A 26,427-nucleotide genomic window follows, 5' to 3' on the forward strand; every position below is an offset into this window, starting at 1 on the left:
CATTTCAATGTATGCAGGAAAAGAATTAGAAAAAAATTCAACACCCATCTGTGATAAAAGGTCTTGGCAAACAAAGGGCATCAATGAGTCAACATCACACTTAATGGTAATAGACTGAATTTCTCCTGAGGTCAGAAACACGGCAAGTCTGCTAAACAATAACACAACAAAATAACTTGAAATGGATCAAGACCCAAATGTAAAACCTAAAGCTATAAAACTTGTAGGAGAAACAGGAGGATGTCTTTGTGAACTTGAGATAGTAAAGAATTTTTAGATAGAACACAAAAAGCACAAAACATAAAAGAAAATATATGTGATAATTTAGACTTTGTCAAAATTAAAAACTTTTGCTTTTTGAACAACACCATGAAGAACTAACAAGGCAAGCCACACAGACTGGAAGAAAACATCTGTAACCCATTTATCAGATAAAGAACACTTTCAGAATGTACAAAGAACTCTCAAAAGTCAGGAACAACCCAAATGATAACATCACAGTCACGAGTTAAATGCAAATTGTAGTACAATGAGACATCACTACACACATTGCACTGACAAAAATTTAAGACCGACTATACCAAGTGTCGACAAGGACATGGAGCAACTGGAGCTTATATACACTGCTAGTTGGTTGTAAAAGGGCATAACCGCTCTGGAAAACAGTTTCTTTAAAAATTGAACCTACAGTTACCATATGACTCAGCCATTCTACTTCTACTTATTTACCCAGGAGAAACAAATCAATACGCCCATCAAAAGACTTGAATACAATGCCCATAGTAGGTTTACTTGTAGTAGTCAAAAATGTGGGGAAACCCCCAAGTATCCATCAACAGGTGACTGGATGGATAGACAAACTGTGGTACTTCCATGCAGCAGACTACTTGGCAATTCAAAGGGATGAATTACTGATCAATGAAACAACACGGGTGAACCTCAGACTCATCAAGGCGAGTGAAATAAGCCAGGTGGAAAAGAAAAGAATGGAGGAACGTACTGTATAATTCTATTCATGAGAAATGCTAGATATTCAAACTAATCTTACAGTGACAGAGTGCAGATCAGTGGTTGCCTGGGGACAGGGGTGGAAGGATGGATTACAAAGGGCCCAGGGACGTTTTCTGAGATGGAAATTTCATTCTGTTGACTGTGGTGATGATTTCGCATGTGTGTATATAGGTGATCTAATTGTACATTTTAAATATGTGCAGTTTATTTATTTTAATTATATCTCAATAATGTTATAAAAGGAAAAATAAGGGAAGTGGGGAAAAAGTAACCGAACACAAAAAGGAATAGATTTATAAAACCAAATGAGTTTAAATTACATTCAAAATTTAAGGTCCCTGCTATTTAGTTAGCAAGCGTATTTTAACAGAACGCTCAGAGCTGCTGGAGGGGCATGAAGAGGTGGTGCCGTCCTTTACAGAAGGTCACTTGCTTTGCTGAACAGCACGGAATACGGATAAATTTAATTCTACCATAAAAGCTGAGAATGAATTTCAGAGCAGAAAAACAGACTCTACTAAAGTGTATATAACATAATACGCATCCAAGAATATACACGATAGTAAAGTTAGCACAAGACCCGACTTCGGAGCTTAGGGCTGACATTCATTTATTACTTGATTGTCATTGTCGTTGCTGGTATTCCTTTAGCAAATAGCAGGCTTAAGAAAAATGTACTGTTGACAAGCAAAACCGAGGATTTTGTGTGCAGTAATCTGTCTCTCATGAACTGAGAAAAGGTTGAATAAAACTATTCAATTTTAGGGCTTCCCTGGTGGCACAGTGGTTGGGAGTCCGCCTGCCGATGCAGGGGACACGGGTTCGTGCCCCAGTCCGGGAAGATCCCACATGCCGCGGAGCGGCTGGGCCCGTGAGCCATGGCCGCTGAGCCTGCGCGTCCGGAGCCTGTGCTCCGCGACGGGAGAGGCCACAGCAGTGAGAGGCCCACGTACCGCAAAAAAAAAAAAAAAAAAAAAAAACAAAAACTATTCAATTTTAATGGCAGAACACTGAAAATCTGGAACACACAGTTTAAGGATTACTGCACGGACACATGGAATCCCCTTGGGAGGGTTAAAAATATTATTAGACCCAGATCAAGTGAATAAGACATTTATGACACTGCTAAACAGTTATAAGGTAACACATCTACAACCAAATTGCTTATCATGATCAGCCTGAACTATCCAGGTCTGATGTGGTTTTACCAGTGAAGAATTTTACTGCCTAATTGTAACAAGGCACCATAGGAATCTCATACGCTCATTAACGCGAGCAATCCTGAATCAGGGTCAGAAAACTCTTACGAGAAGGAATTAGAAGGCAAAGATGGGCATCAAACCACAATACAGGCCACTACCTCGCCATGATTCACTGTTTAAGTGCCATGTTTATCGTTTAAAAGAAACATCAAACAAACATGAAATGAACTCCACTGTCTTCCTGTGCTCCCAACAAAACCCCAGAATAACCACCATGGTGAGAGAAGAAGAAAAAAAAAAGTTTTAACTGGTCCCCTAACTTGCAATATACATACGTATTTTTAGAAATCTCAACAGAGATATCCTATCTACAAAGAAGTGTTCTAGAGCATGAGGCCTTTGAAACCTCTGACAACACGTAACTGTAACATATACCTTCATGAGAAACCACAGAGAGTGCTTAACAGGTGTGGCTGGCTGAGAGAGCACCCGAATTCCAGACTATAAACACTCTGGAATCCATCAAGTATCTGATATCCACTCTAATAACGCTTTGTTAACTGTTTTAATTTACTGAAAAAGCCTTTTGAAGGACTATGTTAATAGCCATATAGACTTGTTATGATGAACTGGGGCCTTAAAACAATGTTGATGCTGCTTAGCAAGGATGAAACTTCCCACACAGAAGCATTTTTAGGCAGAAATCAGGGGCTCTGACCACTTTCTTTAAAAGCAACCTGGCATGTCTAATATGGCTATGTGGATCATTTTAAAAGTTCACGTAGTTTGTTCGTCCATTTTAGCACGAAAGAAATAGCATTTACCTAATTTAGCATCCCTTCAAAAAGTTTTTTTTTTAAATTGAAATAATCATAGATTCACAATAAGTTGCAAAAATAGCACATAGAGGCCTCATGTAACCATCACTCAGCTTCTTCCAAGGGTAACACCTTCCATAACTATAGTACGTATCAAAACCAGGACATTAACTAAATCAACAATTAACTACCAAGTGTTTCTTTTTTATGTTTAAAAACCTGAAGTATAATATACAGAGAAGTTCCCATGGAAGCCCGATGAATCTTCACACATCAAATACACCCGTGTAACCAGTACTCTGAAGAAGAAACTCGCCAGGACGCAGAACCCCCTCCCACCCACCTCCTCAAGACTTCTAACAGCACGTATTAGCACTGCCTTTCCTGCATTTACAGAAAGGGCGTCACAAGCACGTTCTCGTTTGCGTCCGTCGGCCTCTTCTCGCTCAGCACGATGTTTGTGGGAGTCCTGTACTTTCGCATGCGGTAGCAGGTTATCACTGCATTACAACATCCCTCTGTGTGAATATACCACCATTTGCTCGTCCGGTCTACCACTGATGGGCACTGGGGCAGCTTCCAGTTTTGAGCTCTTCTGAGTACCGTTTCTATGCATATCTGAGTACATATTGTATGCATTTCTGGGAGGAGTGTCCTAGGAGCGGAGCGGCTGGGTCACAGGGTATCGGGTGTGCTCAGCCTCAACAGATCCGTAGTTTTCCAAAGTGGCTGAATTACTCTGCTTCCCCACCCCAGCAATGTGCGAGAGTTCCACTGCTCCAAAGCTTTTCCATTTACCCCTTCTGGTGGATATCTGGTACATTTTTTGGAACAGAGAATTTAAACATCGAACAGAATACCAGTGGTATAATCAAAGCAATAATTCTCCAGATGATCACAACTCTACCTAAAAGTCTTCTACAAAGCAAAGCAATCTAAAATTCCCAAACTGCTCTTAAAATATCTTCTTACTTAATTAAATCATCCTCATTTGATGCTATGGCTGTATTTCTCACACATGACTGACACAGTGAATCACCTGGGATACGTGCTATAAATACAGATTTTCAGGAATTCTGTCAGGTCTCCAGAAGGAGAATCTCTTTGGAAAGGCCTTGGAATCTTTTCATAAGAACCTCAAGAGACTCTTATTATCAGGCAAGTATGGGAAACACTGCGTTCTGGGGATCTTTTGACATTAACACCTGTTTAAAGAGGAAAATTACTCCTTTAGGGATTTCTTTGGAGAGTCTCAGCCCCAGAACATTTCTGGATGTTGTTAACTTCTATAACAACTTCAGACGCAAACAGTATTTTAATAGTTGGATTAACTGAGTCCAAAGTGCCCTGAGTAATACCAAAATTATCATGGAGGGTTACATGTGATAGGCAGCCTTATTAACTTTTATCCTCTTCAAAAGAAATTAGTTTTTACTACTAATTGGGCTGCAGTAAAGAGAATCTGGAGTTGCAAAGGGCTGCGCAGCATTATACGGTAGCGAGAACGTGAGACCTGGCTTCAAATCCAAGTGCAGCTATTGCCTGTGGAACCTCTGAGTCAATCAAAGTATCCTTTCACCTGTTTCCTCCTCTGTGACATGGAGATATTGCCCATCTTACACCGTTGTTGGGAGGGCAAAATAAGACAAATAAGGGCAATGAAGACACAGTAGGAAATTAATTTGTTTTTTTTCCTTTGTAATCTGTTTTCCATCTTCTAGGTTTCTTCTGTAATTGCTCACCTGTAAGCTTAACAGTTGTTTTGTAAAATGTTCTAATGACTTGTATATTGCAATTCAGCTTTTGTGGGAGAAATACATAATTAAGAAACTGTTTAATTCCCTATTTCCAGTTTCCTCTACTTTCATCTCTGTTGGTAGAAACCAGCAGCCCTATAACTTACGGCTGAAAACGATTACAAACAATAACTTGGAAAAATGCAGTAACAAGGCGTTAACAAGGTAACAGAAAACTGTAATTTTAAAATAAAGTTCAACTAGTCCAAAACTAGAGAACATTGCTAAGGGCATTATACAAATGACTTTTTTTAAACATTACTAAAACCACTTAAAAAGCCAACATTTAATCTAGTCTTTTAGATGGTTCCCTAACATCAACCTGTTAAGTAGTCAAATGGCATTTATTCTGGGTATCAAAATGCTTCCAGGATCACATTTCACTTGTAAGAATGCCTGTGAAAACCACTTTTACAAAAATAGACCTAATTCTGTATACTGATAAGAAGCCTACCACATTTGGATTATATGGCCATGAAAAATTACTCTATGCCAATTACTACAATATGAAAAGTAATTAAGAAACGTTCATAAGAAGCCTCCTCTACTCTCTGCAGTTTGGCCCTTCTAATCTTAAAGCTCATGGAAAACTCTGGAAATTGAAGAAACAGAATAAACTTCTATGGAGCAGAAAACTTGTAAATAATAGTTTGATGTCATACCTGTATTAAAATCCACCATAAAAAATGCAAGTAGGGAAGCTGAGAGCAACAAACACCTTGCCAGTGATCTGTGTCATCTGGGGCAAACCCCTTAACTCTTGTGCCTCAGTTTCCTCCTCTGTAAAATGTGGACACTGTCACTTCCTACTCCCCAGGGCTGCGGTGAGGTCTACATGTGAGTGCTGACACCAGGGCTTTGCAGCACACATGCTGTGTACGTGCTGGGCCAGCAGTAGTAGCAGCAAACAGCACAGAACTTACGGGGCACCGTCACGCCGTAGTGCTGTGTGTCACTGATCAGCAGCTTTCGTTTCAGTTCGTTCAAACCTACCCCTACAGGACCTGAAAAACAGGAAAACAGAAATTCACTCCTGAACAGAACACACCATATAAACATTGCTATGATGACATGATCCGTAAGACAGACTGAAAACGTGTACCCAACTTCACATGTATCCCAAGTCAAGAGATTATCTCTAGTTAAGTTGTACGTAAGAAAAAACTAGGAGTCATTTGCTTGCTTTTCTACTTTTTATTTCTTTATTTTTCCTGTTTTTTTAAATTTCGCTTTTCTACTTTTTAAATTTAAATCCCCATCTTTCCATTAAAAGGATTAGAAATCTTTGTTTCAAATGAAACATATTCAAGAGTATCTGAGTACATTAACAGGTAATGGTATCCCGAAGACCTTAAAAAATAGGTGCACCTAAAAAAACAGAATTACACAATTTTAAACGTTTTTAGATCCTAATAAAAGAAAATCTTTGAACCTTGATTTTATTTTAGGTGCAAACACCTCATCATGCATTTTAAACTTGCAAAACCATCAGTGCAACGTCAAGCTCCTCTGCAACACTGTTTATTCCCAGTTGGTCCTTAAGCCTTTGAAAACTTACATAGACCTGATGTACTTCAATCAGTGTGCACATATAAACACCTGTCGTGAACAAGGCAAACAGTAAACGCTGTGAAGATTAAAAGATAAGTGAAGTCTGCCTTCAGAGAAAGTAACTGGGTCGGGAGAGTCACACAAAACGAACAGACTGGGGCCAGAAAATGAAGAGTGGTTTCAGATATGAATCCGAAATCAAGAGTTAGAAGGGCACAAGCCCCAGACGGCTAGCTTCTCACAGCCCTGCCATCGAGGTCTATTCGGTGACGGTGTCACGCCTTGAGCAGAACGCAAGCCACAGGGCCAGACTGCCCTCCGTTACGTGCCCATCCTCAACACTCCCTCACCTGGCGACACCCATGCTGTGGTCTGAATGTCTGTGTCCCCCCCAGATTCACATGTTGGAACCCTAACGCCAACGTGATTCTGTTAGAAGCAAAGGTCTCTGGGGGGTTCTGAGGTCACGAGGGTGGAGCCTCCATAAAAGGGCTTAGTGCTCTAATAGGAGATGTCACAGAGCCCTCTAGCGCCTGGCCATGTGAGGACACAAGGAGAGAAGAGAGCCCTCGCCCCCACTGCTGGCATCCTGATCTCCGACTTCCAGCCTCCGGAACCGTGAGAAATCAATGTCTGTCGTCTATAAGCCACCTGGGCTGTGATATTTTGCTGTGTTGGCCTGAAAGGACTAAGACACTGGACATGTTCTCGTCCTTGAGCCCTGGCTGGACTTCATTCTAATCCTAAAAGGAACCATGCTCCCTTTCTTGGAAGGAATAATGAAAACCCATGTCCAGTAACTAGCACCGCACCCAGGTATTCAAGGGTTCATTCCCTTGCCTACTTACTCTTCCAGGCTTTGAAAAGCATGGGGTTTTATGCTGGACAATGGAGGACACTCAGGAGGACAGAGCAGAGCGGCTGGGGGTCTGGGTGGGGGCGAGCTGGGAGCAAGACGAAGGGGCCTCCGCCTGCACAAACTGACCTGTCCCCCCGCTGGCCACTGGCCAGCGCCGTCCGCCTTCCCACACGCTGCTGTTGGGGGCCAGCTCTCTGCCCCAAGACAGTGGTTCTCAAGTCTCTCTCTAAAATGAATACTCTGGGGCTTCCCTGGTGGCGCAGTGGTTGAGAGTCCGCCTGCCGATGACGGGGACGCGGGTTTGTGCCCCGGTCCGGGAAGATCCCACATGCCGCGGAGTGGCTGGGCCCATAAGCCGTGGCCGCTGAGCCTGCGTGTCTGGAGCCTGTGCTCCGCAACGGGAGAGGCCACAGCAGTGAGAGGCCCGCGTACGCCCCCTCCAAAAAGAAAGAAAAAAAAAAGAATACTCTGTAATATCCCAGTTTTATCCTGAAATGGCATTCACAGCTGATATAACTTGCTAGCGCATATACTTTCTCCCTCCAAATTAATATAACGCCCTAGCTGTAATGTATGAAGGATCAAAAAGTAATTTACAATAAAACAATGTGTATTTCGATATGTAAATGCTCGGGCATGACTGGAGAAAATGAAGTCAGATGTCCGCACCTACTTATTCTAAATAAGTCTGGACTTCAGAGTAATAAAAAGACTAGCAGCCATCCTGTACCAGAAAGAACAGATGAAAGCCCAAGGATACAGGTGAACATCAGAATAAAGTCTAGCAACTCAACGGAAACACAGATGGGTCTTACTGGAATATGATAAGGAAAGAGAGGAAAAAGCAGCCTTAATAAGGCAACAGGGATACAACACATCAAGGCTATCAAAGAGAAGAAAATAAAACTTTTACAAAGAACGTGCAGTGTATGTGCAAGCGCAGTGTAGAAATCCTTCCCCTGAGATGGGACGGGTGAGTCACCTGTGAGTCCCTCAGTGTCCAGCATGACACTGGGAAGTCGTGTGGGATGCAGGACAGGTTTCTGTTCCATAGAAATGTCAGGTGTACATCCCGGCATCCTCAGCCATCTGCATAAAGAATAGGTGCCCTCACGAAAGTCCGCGGTGTCCCGCGGTAGGCGGTCCTGCCCCGTCTGGGACCACTGCTCTCGTCACCTCTGCACCCCAATCCTGCCGTCATCGGGGACGACTTCAACACCCCTGCAGAGAGCCTACTTCCTCTCCACTTCACTTCAACCACAAACTACGCAAACCCTGACTCTGCCTCACCAGGAGCTATCTCATCGCTAGTATTAGATTCAGGCCTCCCCTGTGAGACCCCGATCCCTGATCGTTAGCCCTCCCACTCAGTTATTCCTCCTCTCATCAAAAGGACCGCCAGTGGTTTCTTTCTTTTTGTCTAACAGCCCTTCGGGTCTTCACTTCCTTGGGCTGTGGTATCTCCCACTGTCTTGCTAATACCCTCAAAGCTCTTACACGCCGGCCTTTATCACACTTGTCATGGAAACTTCCAGTCCAAGGTCAATCTTATGGCTGCTCTACACGTCTGCGCCTGGACTGAGAAAGCCCGTACAACGGGAGCAGGGATGCACACACTGTGCTCCCCACAGAGCTCAGACCCCTGGGCTCTCCAGCAGTTACCCAGTTTTCCTGATTGGATTTCCCAGGTCACCATGTGGTCACATCCCAACCCTCTAGTCTCCTCCTCCTCACACCTAGAACCTCCTCTCTCCTCACACCTAGAACCTCCCCTCTACTCTAACAATTGTCAAAGGCTGTCGATCTTCCCTCCTGAAGATCCTCAGAGCTGCGACGTGCCACTGCCACCGCTGCCACCCGAGCCCGGACACCTCATCTGTGCCCCTCTCCTGAGTCAGCCTCCAAGCAGCTCCCCTACCTCTGCTCAGCCGCCAGCACCGTCTTTCTGAGAACGCCAACACACGCACTTCCTCAGTCCTCTCCACAAAGCTGCGCGCCTACACCCAGCCGCCAGCTGCAGCCCCTCGTAGGGGGTCTCCTCCCGCGTCTTCACCTCTCCTGCACTCTGTTTCACGCTCCTTCCCATCAGTACTGGAAATTCACACTGTCTCCCACCTTCAAACAGCTGGAATGACCAAGAAAGCGAAAGGAACACCTTCCTTGACCTTGCACGGTGCACCGCTGTCCCCAGCATCCCGGCCAGGCTCCCGTCACTTCTCACCAGCACCTCCCACGCCCGCACTGGGAAGAGGACCCGACGTGACTCTTTGACAGGTCTGCCCAGCTTGCACGTTGGCAGCTGCGACTCCCTCCCTAACCTGCATTCTCGCCACTCCCGCCTTGCACCGCACACCCCGGCTGCGCGAGACCCCTGCGCCCTGTAACGTGGCGGAGTCTTCTCCGTGCTGCTGGGTCCTCGTCACGTGCCGCTCAGCTAAAACACTGCTGTCCTTTCCTGGCTAATTCAGGCTGCGTCTTAGATACGCCCTAGGGATTCTTCCCTGACACTTTAAATGCGGGTCGGGCGCCCAGTGCTTGTGCCCCTGCCCTTGCGTGTCAGAGGGCCGATCACACTCCGTCATGATCGTCTGCACACTCGTCTTCACCCTCAAACAGACTTGAAAACAGCGATGTCATCTATCTGCTCACCAACTGTCTCCCTAGCTGGCAAACTGGAGGCACGCGTTAGGTTGTTTTACTTATTTAAGTTACGCTCAGTGACTCTGCTGTCATGGAGGTAAAGCTATTTGCCGAATGAACCAAAGGCATGGGAGTTAAAGCAAGAAGCATCTGCACCTAGAATGTGTGGACGCGATGGCTAGAGAACGTGCTCAACGTCGTAACAGGAGTGGGTGGGGCTCACGTTTGAACCTGGATCCTTGATCTTAAGATCCAGAGAAGCAGAAGGGAAGGGGATGACTTTGGCGCTGGAACAGTGAGCATAAGGGACGGAAATCCACCTGCCTAAACTCAGACAAGGACCGCGGTGCGCTTCAGACGCAGGCTGGGGGGAGTGATAAGCATTGATGGGTTGTCTCCAAAGCGCCAGGCACCAGGCAGGGGCTCATGTGTCTTATCCACTCTGTAGGGACGAACAAGATCTGAGTAGGTGCTGCAACCTACTCTTTAAAATAAAGAGTAAACAAACAAGAAAAACAAGGGGCTTTACGATGCTTTGCAGATGATGCAAACCCAATTCTATACGCTCAAGAAAAAGAAGCAAACAGAACACTACAACTTAAACAGCAGGTCCTGGCCCGCCATGCCCGCTCCCCACAGAGGCACCGAGGACTACGGGGGATGCGAATTCACTGTCCCTCCAGGAGGTCTGGGCCGCCATGGCCGCTCCCCACAGAGGCACCGAGGACTACGGGGGATGCGAATTCACTGTCCCTTCAAGGAGGTCTGGGCCCTGGAGTACTTCCCAGAGTGTGAGCTAATTTGCTGAGTGAGAGTCTAGCATTTTTTTCTTTCTTCTTCTACCCGTGCCAAAAAACCACAGTGATTTATTTTAGCTCTGGAGGAAAAAAGTAGGCGTATTTGAACTAGCGGGGGGAAAGTATGCTTTTGCTCACGTGATACCCTTAGACTTGGACTGTTTTCAATTTTCGCCCTTACACAAGCGAACTCTTACCAGGGACCCTGCTTTACCGCACGCCCACAGACCATGCCAAGAATGTGCAGTGGCAAATACTTTTATTTAAAAATTTCCCCTAGGTTAGTTATTGGAAGCCATCATCTTCAAGGCGGGATCCTGTCACAAAAAGATTAAAGCAGGGGCATAATTTTAACCATTCTTCCTACAAAACTGCCGGGCAGGCCACTCAACAGCATTTTCCCAGCCAGGCCCTTGGATCAATCCTGCCACCCACACAGGTGAAGTTATAGACTTTTTCCTCTTTTAGATCTTGACCTTAAGATCACATCTTCCATCCACACTCCTGCCCTGTGTCCTTTTTCTACGGTGGGGCCTAAGGTCACAGTTTTAGTTGGCTGGTTTGTATTTAGACGACTTACACCGCAGTTGGTTTAGGGATGCACACTGAGTTAGGTCTATTATGTCTCTGTAACGGGACACATTCATCTCCTCTTCAATGTATAAATTTTTACCACAATTGGTGACACACATTTACACATAAGTATACAAATAAGTTTCTCTAGAGTTTGTTTCCAGCTGTGCTTGTTCATGCTAAAGGGAAGCAGAGAAGATAACCTAAACAGCAGGTATTTAAATCACAGACAGCAGGCTTTGCAAAAGTAAAGACAGTGATGACACAATGAGGTCTTTTTAGGCAGCAGGCTTGTGTCCCATGGTTTACATACACCATTACTAATCCTCAAAACATCCCTGCCAGAAAGGTATGGTTATCCTCGTTCTACAGATGAGAAAACCAAGACAATGAAAGGGTAATTTTCCCAAGATCGCACATTGGGATTACGGCTTCACTGGTACTCAGAAGCCAGTATGCCTGCATTCCTTCCATTCGATCCATCATCTTATCAAAAGAATGCCGAGGACAGGACACGGGCTCAGGTAGCCAGCTGCTCAGCTGTTTGCGGCTGTGACCCCCAACTTCACAAAGTCCCTCACCCCATTCCGAGCTGTCCCACACTTTAAATAGAGATGAAAGTTATGCTGGTGGAATACGAGGCTCAGGCTACAAAAAGTGGCAGAAGTCAAATCCGGTGAGCTCAAAGCTCAGCCTGCGCAGAGCCTCTGAGAACTGAGCTAAACCTACGGAAGACGGCGAGCTTCTCAGGCCTGGGCAACACACACAGGGCGTGTCTATTAGGATTCTCGACTCAGGACTAAGGAAACTCAAACAGAATGATGACATCAGAGGAAAAGCCAAGAAAGCATGTTAAAAAATCCTTCCGGAGTTCACTAATGTGGAATTCATGCAGTGCACTGAAGTGGACCGGCTTGCTAGCTTTAAAAATAAAAAGAATGTTTCTATTTGAAGCAGAAACGTAACTATGTTTCTTTTGTTTTTTAAATTTCATAAGAATTCAGAAAATCACTTTGTGTGCAAATTCTGGAAAGAAAGAATAAAGCCATGAGCATCAATCTGCATTAGTTGAAATTCTTGTAAACAATACATCAAATGGATAAGGTAATTAGAAAGGCACGTTACTTGTAATTATTTGTGTGCATTTACTTAGTAACTCCTACCTTACAGTAGGCAAATGTGTTGTGTGTGATTTTATATAAAGGCTCATTCATTTCAGCCACAGAAATACAGCCTGTTTGGGGGTTCATAAAATGATGCTAGAAAGTTTCTAGTTAAAGCTTTCCATTTAGGCAAATATTCCCATTAACTAAATGTGAAAATGCCTTTATTTTTATCTTACAGAGATTTTGGAGGGAGTGGCCAAGACGGTGGAGAAGGACCACCCTAAGCCCACCTGCCCCCACGGGCACAGCAAAGTTACAAGTATTCACAGAGCGGCTATCAATGAGAACCTGAAGACCAGCAGAAAAGATCTGACACAGCTAAAGATATGAAGAAGGAACCACAATGAGATGGGTAGGAGGTGTGTAGGCAACGTACAGTCAAGACCCACACCTCACAAACAGGAGGAAAATTACAATTGCAGAGGTTTTCCCCAAGGACTGAGAGATCTGGGTCCCACACTGGGCTCCCCAGCCTGGGGGTCCTGCACCGAGAAGATGAGCCCCCAGAACCTCTGGCTTTACAGACCAGTGGGACTTGCTTTCAGGAGAGCCAGGGGGCCATGGGAAATAGGGACTCCACCCTTTTAAAAACATAATTAATTAATTAATTACTTTATTTATTTTATTTCTGTAGAGGTGGGTCTCTTGCTGTGCATGGGCCTTCTCCAGTTGTGGTGAGCAGGGGCCACTCCTCACCGCAGTGCGGCCTCCCGCTGTGGTGGCCTCTCCTGCTGGGGAGCATGGGCTCCAGGTGTGTGGGCCTCAGTAGCCGTGGCTCGCGGGCTCTAGAGCTCAGGCCCAGTAGTTGTGGCTCGTGGGCTCAGTAGTTGTGGCTCACGGGCTCTAGAGCTCAGGCTCAGTAGTTGTGGTGCACAGGCTCTAGAGTGCAGGCTCTAGAGCACAGGCTCAGTAGTTGAGGCACACGGGGTTAGTTGCTCGACGGCATGTGGGATCTTCCCAGACCAGGGCTCGAACCTGTGTCCCCTGCATTGGCAGGCGGATTCTCAACAACTGCGCCACCAGGGAAGCCCAAGACTCTACTCTTAAAGGGCAAATACAAAATCTCCTGCACTCCAAATCCCAGCACAGAGGCAGTAATTTGAAAGGAGCCTGGATGAGACCCTCTTGCTGGTCTTAGAGAGCCTCCTGGAGAGGCAGAAGACAGTTTGCACACCCCTGGGGACAGAGATGCAGGCAGAAGCCACTTGGGGAGCTCACTCTACCATAGTGACGTGCGAGCTGCAAGTGCCGTTTTGGAGTCCTTCCTCCTGCCTATTAGCACCAAGCACTGACCTGCCCAGTGGCGGGCTGGCACCAGCCATGCTGGGACCTATCGCCGCACAACAGTGGGCTGACAGCCACCTCATGAGGCAGGGCCGGGCAGCCCACTGGACTGGGGGTCAGCCCCACCTACCAGCGTGCCCACAGGAGTCAGCCCCACCACGACAGAAGGGCCCCCGCAGCACACACAGAGGCACCCCTAGAGCGTGCAGCTCTGGTGACCAGAGACGAGCGTGCTGCGGGGTCCCACTGGAGTCTCCTACAAACAAACAGTAAAGGCAGTAGATCAACCTCTTATCAAGTTAGTAGGAAGATTAAAGAACAAAGTGGTAAAACCATCTTTATGCACAATAAGTAGTTAGGGGATACACAAAAAGATGTAAAATATGCTGTCCAAAACATTAAACATGGGAGGAGGTGGAGTAAAAACGCAGAGGTGTTATAATGCATTAGAACTTAAGATCATCAAGTTAAAATAATCATGCATATATATATAGGTGGTTACATATGAACCTCATTATAACCATAAATAAAAAATCTATAATAGATACACATACACAAAACAGAAAGAAATCCAAACATAACAGTAAAGACAGTCATCAAATCAAAAGGGAAGAGAACAAAGGTAAAGAAAGGAAGAAAGAAGAATTACAAAAACAACCAGAAGACAATTCACAAAATGGTAATAAGTACATACTTATCAATCAAAAGACACACAGTACTACTGGATAAAAAAACAAGACCCATATATATGCTGCCTACCGGATACTCACTTCAGATCTAAAGACACACACAGACTGTCAGTGAGGGGGTGGAAAAATATATTCCATGCAAATGCAAACAAAAATAAAGTTGGGGTAGCAATACCTATATGAGATAAAACAGACTTTAAAACAAGCACCGCAACAAGAAACAAAGAAGGATATTACATAATGATAGAGGGATCAATTCAACAAGAAGATATAACAATTTTAAATATATATGCACCCAACATAACAGCACCTAAATACATAAAGCAAATATTAACATACATAAAGGAGAAACTGACAGTAACTGAATAATAGTAAGGGACTTTAACACCCCTTAACATTAATGGACAGATTATCTGGACAATAAATCAATAAAGAAACAGTGGCCTTAAATGACATGTAAGATCCAACAGTTTAATAGATATACAGAGGACATTCCACCCACAAAGCAGAACATTCCTTTCAAGTGCACATGGAACGTTCTCCAGGATAGATCAGATGCTAGGCCACAAAACAACTCTCAATAAATGTAAAAAGACTGAAATTATGTCAAGTATCTTTTCCAACCACTAGACTAGAAATCAACTACAGGAAAAAACTTTTATTTGCTACTTTTATTCAACATAGTATTGGAAGTCCTAGTCATAGTAATCAGACAAGAAAAAGAAATAAAAGGAATCCAAACTGGAAAGGAAGAATAGAACTGTCACTGCTTGCAGATGACATGATCTATACATAGAAAATCCTAAAGACGCCACCAAAAAACTACTAGAATTCATCAATAAATTCAGTAAAGTTGCAGGATATAAAATTAATATACAGAAATCTGCTGCATTTCTATACACTAATGACAAACTATCAGAAAGAGAAATTAAGAAAACAATCCTGTTTACCATCACATCAAAAGAATAAAATACCTAGGAATAAACCTACCTAAGGAGGTAAAAGACCTGTTCTTAGAGAACTAGAAGTCACTGATGAAAGAAATTGAAGACGGCACGAACAGGTGGAAAGATAAACTGTGTTCATGGACTGGAAAAGTTAATATTGTTAAAATGACTATAATACTCAAGGAAATTACAGATTCAGTGCAATCGCTATTAAAATACCAATGGCATTTTTCACAGAACTAGAACAAATGATTCTAAAATTTGTATGGAGGGACTTCCCTGGTGGTGCAGTGGTTAAGAATCCACCTGCCAATGCAGGGGACACGGGTTTGAGCCCTGGTCTGGGAAGATCCCACATGCCGCAGAGCAACTAAGCCTGTGTGCCACAACTACTAAGCCTGTGTTCTAGAGCCTGTGAGCAGCAACTACTGAGCCTGCATGCCGCAACTACTGAAGCCCACGTGCCTAGAGCCCATGCTCCACAGCAAGAGAAGCCACACAATGAGAAGCCCATGCACCGCAACAAAGAGCAGCCCCCGCTCGCCGCAACTAGAGAAAGCCCACGTGCAGCAACAAAGACCCAATGCAGCAAAATAATTAATTAAAAAAAAAAAACGAAAAAACTTCGTATGGAAACACGTAAGACCTCAAATAGCCAAAACAACCTTGAGAAAGGAGAACAAAGCTAGAGGTATTATGCTTCCTGATTTTAAACTATACTACAAACCTATGGTAATCTAAACAGAATGGTACTGGCACAAAAACAGACATATACATCAGTGGAATAGAACAGATTTTTTTCCAAAGAAGACATACAGATGGCCAAAAAACACATGAAAGGATGCTCAACATCACTAATCATCAGGGAAATGCAAATCAAACCCACAATGAGATACTACGTCACACCTGTCAGAATGGCCATCATCAAAAAGAGCACAAATAACAGCTGTTGGCAAGGATGTGGTGCACCGTTGGTGGGATGTGAACTGGTGCAGCTGCTGTGGAAAACAGCATGGAGAGTCCTTAAAGAACTAAAAGTAGAACTACCATACGACCCAGCAATCCCACTTCTAGATAGTTTTCCAAAGAAAACAAAAATATTAATTCAAGAAGATACATGCACCCCTGTGTTCACTGCAGCCTTATTTCCAATACCCAAGATATGGAAGCAACCTGTGTCCACTGATAGATGAACAGATAAAGAAGGTGTGGTCCATACCTACGATGGAGTATTACTCAGCCATAAGAAAGAATGAAACCTTACCATTTGCTACAACAATGATGGACCTAGAGAGTTAAATGCTAAAGTGAAATAAGTCAGATGGACAAAAACATATACCATATTATTTAACTTATATGTGGAATCTAAAAATCAGAACGAATGAACAGAAACAGACTCAAAGATACAGAGAACAAACTGGTGGTTGCCAGAAGGAAGGGGGCCATTGGATAAGTGAAATACGTGAGGGAGATTAAGAGGTACAAAATTCCAGTTATAAATAGGTAAGTCAAGGGGATGTAATATATAGCATAGGGAATATAGTCAATAATATTGTAGCAACTTTGCATGGTGACGGATAGTAGCTGGACTTATCTTGGTGATCATTTTGAAATGAAGAATATGGAATCAAAAAATTAATTTATAATTTTTTAAAAGATTTGAAAACAAATCTTTATGTAAATTCTCAGTCTTTATGTAGGAGAATTAAGACATATGCCAGCTTTGACCCAAATGACCCCAAAGTCTGTTGAAATTACTGACTCATTTTCTATGAAATCATGAGAAGTTGAGGTTTTCTCCATTGTTCTCTTTTCAGATTTTTTTTTTTATTCCATGAATATTTTTAGGGATTTATGATTTGTTTGTGTGTAGAAATAAGAAATAAGTTTGTATTAGAATGCTAGCACAATATCCTTTCAAAATTAATACATAGTTAGTTGAGCATAAAAGTTTTTCATTCTGTAAACATGGCCCCCCAAAAGATCTACTTTCTGAATCTGAAATAGACATGTACAATTAAAATTGTTTAAAGGCTAAATGAGTGAAGAAAGCATTGAGGCAGTAAAACCAGTGCCTCCAATAGCACTTTGAAACTGTAAGAACACCAAAAGAATGCTTTAAAATACTGGTATGATATTCTTACTCAAAAAAAAAAAAAAAAAAATGGCCCAGCTCTATGACATCGTACTTTGAATCTTCAACCATCTACTTATTTATGTGTTAGCACAGATCCTGAGTCACTGAATAATTATTTACTAGAACAATAATGTATTACTATTGTGAAAATAATGTGTGAAACGTGGTATTTTTTTCAAATGACACTCATGTAGTCCTACAAAGAATTAACATAAAGTAATTTCTAAATATCCAGCACAGAATTTAATTGTAGTTTTTCTTAAGGCTGCTGAGCATCAAATTGAATTTAATAATGTAAATAAGGATGGGTGGTACCTTACGCGTAAGAGGTCAATATGCTAAAAATTACAGTATTAATTTGTTAGGAAACAAACTTCTCGTTGTTTGAGAAGAGAAAGAGACACAGGTAGGTGGAGATTAGCCCAATTAGTTTTAACATACTATATATTCATGTAACAGACACAGTATATTAATAAAATCGATGTTTATTTATGTCTAATATTAACTTATATATTGGAAAGAAATCTGTTGCTCTGACCAAGTACTATGCACTTTTGCTACTGATCTCTGAACATGTTGGCACAAACATAAAGATGGTATGTTATGTGCAAAGCTACTGACACAGATGCAGCTTTTACTATGTTTGCCTCCAGTGTACCTGCACTACTTAACATGACGATTCTTCCACATTTTCCCCCAGACATTTTATGCTATTGGCCAGACTTGTTACTCTTACTATCCAGTGAAAAATATCAGAATTACTGGAGACTGCAATAAATACCCAAACTGCTTCTGTGACCTAAAAAAACCACACTTACTCATCTGATTTACTGCAAAACATATCAAATGAAATCTCTAGGTATCCCTTAGATCAGACACGTTATAAAAAGTCTACTTATCATATTGCAGCACTATATACTATATTTGCTGCTCTACGCATAAAATAAAAACAATCATGCTATTATATCTGACTCACAATCTTATAATGATCGCATTAGTGTGTGGCTGGATTTTGGTGTTGGAGAGCGACAAATCTGTTTATAAAACCCTGGGAATCAAACTACATAGAAAATGCAGCAACTTCGCAGCTCATAACAAACCTTGTTAGAGATTCTGATTTTCTTTCCTCTGTTGCTTTCATAATAGAAGGAAAATGCAATTAACGAAGCATCAGTTTTTATGCTGATGTCAGAAGAAGGAGGAGAAGAGGAAAGAAAAGAAAAAGGAAGTAGGAGGCTTGTTGAAACGGCATTATTTTTTCCAAAGCAGCTATTTACACCAGACTTCGACTTAAGTACCTGTCTCTCCTCTAACTCAGGGCTATGACAAGAGTGCAGTAAACTTAAAAGGCAACATAAAACCATCCTTGGGTCTTCCTTAGCTAAGCAGAAGAGAGATGGATAATTCCCTTAACCATTCCTTTCCAGTTTGTTCAAAACTGCAATGTTTCAGTGAGGCTCCCATGATCTCTAGTCAAAATAGCCAACGCCCAGGTCCCCTGATTCTGCTCTGCTTCTTCTTTCTTCTACACCATTTATCACCCTCTAAGTACAATACAATTGACTTTACTGTTTATTGCTCATTTATTATGAGTATGTTTTCTGTCTATATGTCCTTTCATTAGAATGTAAACACCTCAAGGGAAAAAACGTTGTGTTCTTCAGTGATGAATTCACACGTCTAGAACAGTACCTGGCACAGTCCGTGCCCCAAACAAATCCGTGCCCCAGGCGAACACAACTGTGATTTACGCCGAGGAAGTCATCAGAGTGTAAACATTTAAGATAGACCAACAGCCAACTGTGCTTATAATAAAGATCATATTTACCTCTTACATACAAGGATTATCATTTTAAATCTATCACACACTCATAGATTCAATGATAACTTTTGGGTTTATAGTTGTCTATCTAAAGTCCTGCAAAGCAGACTCTAATTCCCACAAACCTTCAATCAACGTTCAACAAAAGCTATGGGAATCCTAATAAACATATTAACATTTACATTTAGTCATGATTGCTTACTTTTCTTTCTGCTTTCTGTGGGAGACTTTTTGCTCTGCCAGTTTTATGGGAAAATGGCGACAGTCTTACAAATGCTGATTTATTCAAACTACTTCCACAAGGCAGTCTTTAGGCAACATAGGAGAGTCAGCACAAAGGAGGCAGAATAGGGCTTCAGGCTAGAACGTGCAAGGTGAAACATACAGAAAGAGTCACTGTCAGTTTCCTCTTTTGTCTCCTAACCAGAAGGAACAAGTAACAGATTGTCTGACCATCCACAGAGATAAGCCTTGCTCTTTACTGCCTTAAGCCCTGAAGGGTTTTAGTAGCTGCCCCGGCACACACATTATTTGGTTTCATTACTTTACTTTTTAAAAAGTCAGGTTTCGCCAAAGATAAAACTTATGTAGAAAAATGTACTAAATGCTGCTTGTCATTTGGTTTTAACATACATTTTGGAAAATACTTTTAAATGCAGAAGGAAATATAACAGAAACCATCACTGAGATGTTTTAGTTGCTAAAATGTGGCTTGGAATAGCATCTTTCCAAAATGAAGAGAAAAGCAAATACTTCCGATCAAGGCTCAAAGTCCTCCCCGTCATATTTTTGCCATGTTAACAACCTGGATAATTTTAACTTCTTGAACATTAAGTCTGAGAATTAAAGTCATGCAATATTATGGTAAAAATGTAGAGATAATAATTCTGGGTAGCTCCTTAATGATATTTATCTAACAGTTTCAGGGCAAATACCCCTATTCCTGATGGCTTTGTGAACACTGAGAGAAAACAAATGAGGCTGGGGACCACATGCTTATACTCTTTCCGTCTTCTGTACACGTTACAGGATCCAAGAACTATTTTTTAAATATATAATTTTTACAATCAAGAAAAGTAAACAGTTAATGCAGGAACAACGAGAATTTCCGAAACGGGAGTCCACTGCTTGACTACCTCTTTTAGATGATAAACTGCTAAATAATCTAATTTATTAAGCATTTTGAATGCTGAGCTTCAAAATCAATAGAGGCCTATTCATGTTTGAACATTTCATGTTTATCTTGTTAGTATTTTTAGCTAATATATAAGAGCTACATTTTATTAAAACTTTAGTAGGGTCAGGAATTGGCCTAAACCCTTTGCAAATATTTCATTTAGCTCTCAAACAAACCTAGAAAGCAGGTGATCGTATTATTTTCATTTTTTGGATGAAGAAACTGAAGCCAGAGAAAATCTGAAATGTGTAGGTGTCACCAGCTACTGAAGTGCAGAACTGGATGGGGACTCAGCCTGTCCTGCCCCAGAAGCCTGTTTCTTACCATCCACGCTATCCTGCACTATATCACGGGATCTAGTAGATGGAGATTTCTCGAGACAATAAACTCTAAACTTCTGATACCTCAAATTGTGCCACATGGGACAAGCAGGAAGGCTTTCTGAGTGGTGACCACATAGAAGAAAGTGAATAATGGGAAATCCTTTAGAAGGCCAGTCTACAGAAGGCCACAGTGCAGGCAGAAGACAGAAGACATCCTCATGTTCAGTCAGTGACACCAACTTAATGCAATTTCCAGGCCTCCATCTGGCATTCAGGCATTCCTGATTTTGAAAAGTTTATAAATCCTTCCTTTAGTAGAAACAGGATAAGAAGTTTGTGTGAATTTAATATTTTTACGTGATTTTCTTTCTCTATTTTTCATGTAGAGATACAGGATCTACTATTTGCCTGGGTATAATATGTACTCTAACACCACAAAAAAACAAGACCAACATTCTTCATTAAGTCTGTTCTGTTGTAATGCAATAGTAAAAAGTTCTGCATTCTTAAACATTACCTTTTACCAGCACTTGGTCCAAAACAGGGAAATAAAGTGTTCAGAGCTAGAGTTTCAAATAAACTTATTTTTCTAATAGGAATTTCAGAATAAAGGCTAAAAACTCATAAATCAGTTGCTCTAAACAGATAAACCAAACCTAAAATATTCCAGAATAGCAGATTAAGAAAAATCAGAAGTCTTCAAACCATCATTATAACACATGCATATGCAAAAGTACAAAATGCAAGTGTGAGGCTAAGAAAAGTAGAAAACCAAAATAAATTGCAGTCAGCTGCCAACCACCAGCAACGAACGTAGCGGCAACTGAACCTAACCAAAGAGAGCACCGGGCTTCCCCAGGGTGCAGAGCGCTAGCACCTGGCTATAACCAGGAAGGGTAGGCAAAAAGCAAAAGGCAGACTCTCTGGCCTCGCCCCAGGGTATGAGCTCAGAACCTGCATATGAACAAGATCCCCAGGTGAGTCAAATGCCTTTTAAAGTCTGGGAAGTGCCGGAGCAGGGGCTGCAGGATACCCTGCTGGGGTAGCAGGCGCGTCTGTCTCCACCATCACAACACGGCCGGGGGCTATGGCTGACGCCTGAAGACAGAGGAGACGGTAAAAGCAAGCCCGGAGCTCTTCCTTGGTGGCCGGGAGAGCTACCCAGGTGGACTGCCGAACATGTGAAGAGATCGAAGAGGAAAAGGGCAGGCAAATCTGCTAGGATACTTCAGGGAAGAGCTGGCAGACGTAAGGAGCAGGAAAGCAGACCAGTAAGGTAAGCGGACCAGTGATGCTGTGGGCAACGCGGGGCCCTTCGTAGATGGCGCAGGGAGGGAAGGCAGGGCTGGCCTGACCCCGAGGCCCCAAGTGGAAACGTGACTCCTGCACGAGAGACGCTCTTGGTAGACTCAGATCTAAACTTCCACAAAACATGGAGCTATGTGTCAGAAAAATGAATGGATGGGCCCTAAATCAAAGAAAGAAAGAGAAAAGTAGGATATTTGGAACCGGCAAACAGTGTCAGCACAGCCCTGATTTTACAGATTAGAAGCAATATTCCACAGTGAGATAAGGAACTAAGGCTCTGGTCTTGAACTGTCTGGGTCTGAACTGGTTCCACAGCTTAGTAGCTGGATCTTGGGCAAGTAACCTCTCTCCTCTTTGTGCTTGAGTTTCTTCTGTAAAATGGGGATATGAAAATGGGGATATTTACCTCATAGTCATGGTAGGGGCTGAATGAAATAATATAGGCACAGAACTGAGTACAGTGCCTGGCACTCAATACATAATGGCTACCGTTATTACGCAGGGCGCTCGATACGTGTTGGCTACCGTTATTACACAGGGCAGAGGAAGGTCAGGGCTCACTTAAGAAACAAGTTAAAATTGAAAAACAGTTGGGACACTTTGAATGCAGCTGGGAACAGCAGAGAGTCATAAAACGTTATAGTCAGATCCTAGTCCATAATAGAGAAATCTAAGTCATAAAAAAGGATGTTCTGCTTGTTGTTGAAGTAATGCAATTAATTATTCACTCAAGGCCTGGAAAACTCCAAAGAGCAAGGAAATGCTAGTGGGGGAGAAGCACATAGCACAGGAAATAAGAATCTTCACTGACTGTACCACTTTGAAGCATCAACATTTAGCATCTCCAGCATAGGAGTTGCTTGAGGGTAACACTTCTTTGGGGAGATAAAAGGGAAATTTCCCCTGAAAATCAGGCCTTAGAAACCTACGGAATTGCAAGAAGGAGACAGAGAAAGAGCAGTTCCTGCAGTCTGAGTGATGTCACATGTGAAACAACTAAAATTAAAATGAAGAAAGCTCTAGGATCCTGCTGGGAATGTAAATATACAGTGACAAGAGCAAGCAGTGTGCTTGTTTGAAAACTAAGACACCTGGCCCACAAGACAGAGTCCACATTCAATTTGGAGACAGGTGCCAGGAACCTGAAGATCAAGAGGCAAAGGGGATTTAGGGCAAGATAAGTGCCTACAATTAAACTAACCTCTTCATTAAAGAGCTCACCCAGATATGTTTTAGTTCAATGACTGTGGATCTAGACAATCAATACTCATGTAAAGCAGAAGCCAAAACACTGCAGATCACTCTGTGATTTGGGGCTTACAGTGGAATGTTGTGATACATATTTCTGGGACCATTAATTTACCTTAAAAAGTAGCTGGGACGAAGCTGTGTTTTTCTTCTGATGACCCTTTGAAACTGTGAGCAGGAGACATGAAAGTTAGGGCTGTGTCACCCCATTCTGAGGAGGCTGACTGCAGAGTGCCAGTCTGCACAGCTGTACACGCTGGGAGCTCTAGCTCCACTCCAGGGGGGCAAGCTCAGTACAGCCTACCTGGCCCACCGATTACAATGGAAACCTCTGGATGGCACACAGAAAGCAACAATCTGGGGCTCTGGAAAAGCAAACAAAAGCAGGCAGAGTAAAAGGAAGCCAAGTCTGGAGAGGTGACCCCCAAGGGGTGAAGTCTCCCATTTTATTTTTTTATCTCTTCTTGGCCTTTGCCCAGAGGGTGAGTCTCTCTCAGAGCTGAACCGTGGAGCAGCGGGCCGAACAGCTAAGACCCCACAAAGATGTGGGTTTACCCCGAAGCTGTGAGTGAGTGAGATGAACCCAAAGCAGCATAACGGAGGCTTGGAAAAATGAACTAAGATTCAAACCAATGCCTCTGACTACCCCAAGTGTCACACGCATGGCACAGACCCAAAGCAGCAAAGACTTGAAAACTGAACTGAGGCATGCAGAGGGAGCCTAGTAAGGTGGACAGCCTGCTAAAAAACTCAGCATCTTCCAGTGGAATACAGTAAGACCCAAAGTCTGTATGAAATAATGTTCAGAACGTCCAGGGTGCAGAAAAATGATTCAACATACAAAGAACAAGGTAAAGGTGACGAATTTTCAAGGAAAAACGCAACAGATGCTGACCCCAAGATGACCCTGATGTTGGAATTTTCCAAGACAAGAAAGCAGCTAAGCTTCATGAGGTAAAAGTACACACACTTGAATGGAAAAATGAAATTCTTACTAGATAAACAAAAACTATGAAAAAGCACTGGTAATTTCCCAATTGAAGAACATACAATACCTGAAAGAAAGTAAGTTTGCTCAGTGGGTTAAACAGCAAAGCAGAGATGATGAGGGAAAGAGTCAGAGGCCTTGAAGATAAAGCAATACAAATGATCAAATATGAGAAACAGAGAAACGCTTGGAAAAACTTGTGAGCCAACAGTAAAGGGTCTAACATATGTGCTGCTGGAGCCCCAGAAGGAGAGGGGAAAGAGGCTGGGGCAAAAAAGTCTTTGAAAAAAGATGGCCAAAAATTTCTAAAATTTGGTGAATGTCATAAATTTTCAGATTTGAGGAGTCCAGGAAATCCTGACAGGTTAAACTCAAAATAAAAGATACATCACAGTCCAACAGCTAAAAAGCAAAGATAAGGAAAAACCCTGAAAACAACTAGAGAATAATTACACATAAAGCCAAAAAGTCATCAAATTTATTAAAATCAAATAAGAAAAAATAGTCACATAACCCAAAAGAAGGCAGAAATGGGAACAAAGAAAAATTAAAAAAAATACAAATGGCCAAACAGAAAACAAATAATAAAACAGTAGACTTAAAACCGTTATTTAATATATATATATAAACATATATGTTAAAGTTTAAACATATCAATTAAAGACACTGATGGTGAGACTGGACAACTAAAATGAGACCCAATACTATGCTGTCTGAAAAAAAAAAACCACAAAAAATAAACATATAGATGGGTTAAAGTAAAAAGACAGAAAGTGATGTACCAGGCAAAATAATAAGCAAAAGAAAGCCTGAGTGGCTACGTTATATATCATACAAAGCAGACTTCAGAACAATGAACATTACCTGGGGTAAAAAAGAGTATTACATAATAAGAGTGAATTCATTAAGAAAACATAATACTCCTAAATGTGTATCTACCTAGCAACAGAGCTTCTAAATCTATTAAACAAAAGTGGACCGATGTAAAAAGAGAAACAGACACAGCTACCGTTACGGAGAATTTAAGTCTTTTCCCAACAATTAACAGAACAAATGGACAAATAATTAGTAAGAATATAGAAGACCTGAATAACATTATCAACCAAGTTGACTTAAATAATATTTATAAAATACTCTATTCAACAACAACAGAACACATTCTTTTTAAATACACACAGAACATTCAACAACACAGACCATATTCTGGGCCGGAAAAAAAAAAAAATTCTGACAAAATTGAAATCATACAAAGCATATTCTCTGACTATAATGAAATTAAACAAGAAATCAATAACCAAAAGATATTTGGATAATCCCCAAGTATTTGGAAATTAAATAACATGTTTGTAAACAATTCACTGGTCAAAGAAGTTACAAAGGAATTTAGAAAATATTCTGATCTGAATGATATGTTATAAAAACACAATAGATCAGAATTCGTAGGATGCAGTGCTTAGAGAGAAATTTAAATTTACATTTATACGCAATTAACTATGTTCAATGATCTAAGATTCAAGTTGATAAAACTAGAAAAAGAGAAATTAAATAAATCCAAAGTAGGCAGAGAAAGGAAATAATAATAAAGAGCAGAAATCAATGAAATTGTGAAAAGTTTTTAAAATGTTAAATGTAAATTTGGTGCTATAAAAGACCAACAAATTGGACAAAGAGCTAGGCAGGTGGACTCCAAGAAGGCCAGCAATGACCCTCACCTCCTGCTCGTAACACCCTTGTGTAAACTCCCTCTCTGTGAATGTGAGTGAAACCTGTGGTTTGCTTCTAACCAACAGAATGTGGAATGTGTTGCCAGGCCGCGTGAGGCTGTGGCCTCCGGCTCTGGGCTGACTCTCGATTACCTTCTCAGTTCACACACTTTGACGAAGCAGCTCCCAAGTGGGAAGGAATTAGGGGTGGCCTGTGAATCCTGCCGACACCACGTGGTTTCGGAAGCAGATCCTTCATCGGTCTAGAATTCAAATGAGACCCTTGCCTCTGCCCCAGATACGTCTGCAGCCCTGTTGGGGCCATGGAACAGAGGACCAGCTAAGTCATGACCAAACTCCCCAATTCTGACCCACAGAAACCTTCCTA

At 42.1% G+C, this 26,427-nt stretch overlaps 1 protein-coding gene across 10 annotated transcripts in view; it reads right to left on the bottom strand.

The window, feature by feature from the left end:
* MPP7 (membrane palmitoylated protein 7) overlaps positions 1–26,427 on the bottom strand; it is a 280,676-nt gene that overhangs the window by 16,520 nt on the left and 237,729 nt on the right. For all 10 annotated transcript variants that reach the window (XM_032618449.1, XM_032618459.1, XM_032618434.1 and 7 more), the window contains one exon: positions 5,751–5,831. In XM_032618449.1, the coding sequence (XP_032474340.1) occupies positions 5,751–5,831 (81 nt within the window). The remainder of the gene's footprint in view (positions 1–5,750; positions 5,832–26,427) is intronic.

The sequence above is a fragment of the Phocoena sinus genome, chromosome 2, assembly GCF_008692025.1.
Source record: "Phocoena sinus isolate mPhoSin1 chromosome 2, mPhoSin1.pri, whole genome shotgun sequence".
NCBI lineage: Eukaryota > Metazoa > Chordata > Mammalia > Artiodactyla > Phocoenidae > Phocoena > Phocoena sinus.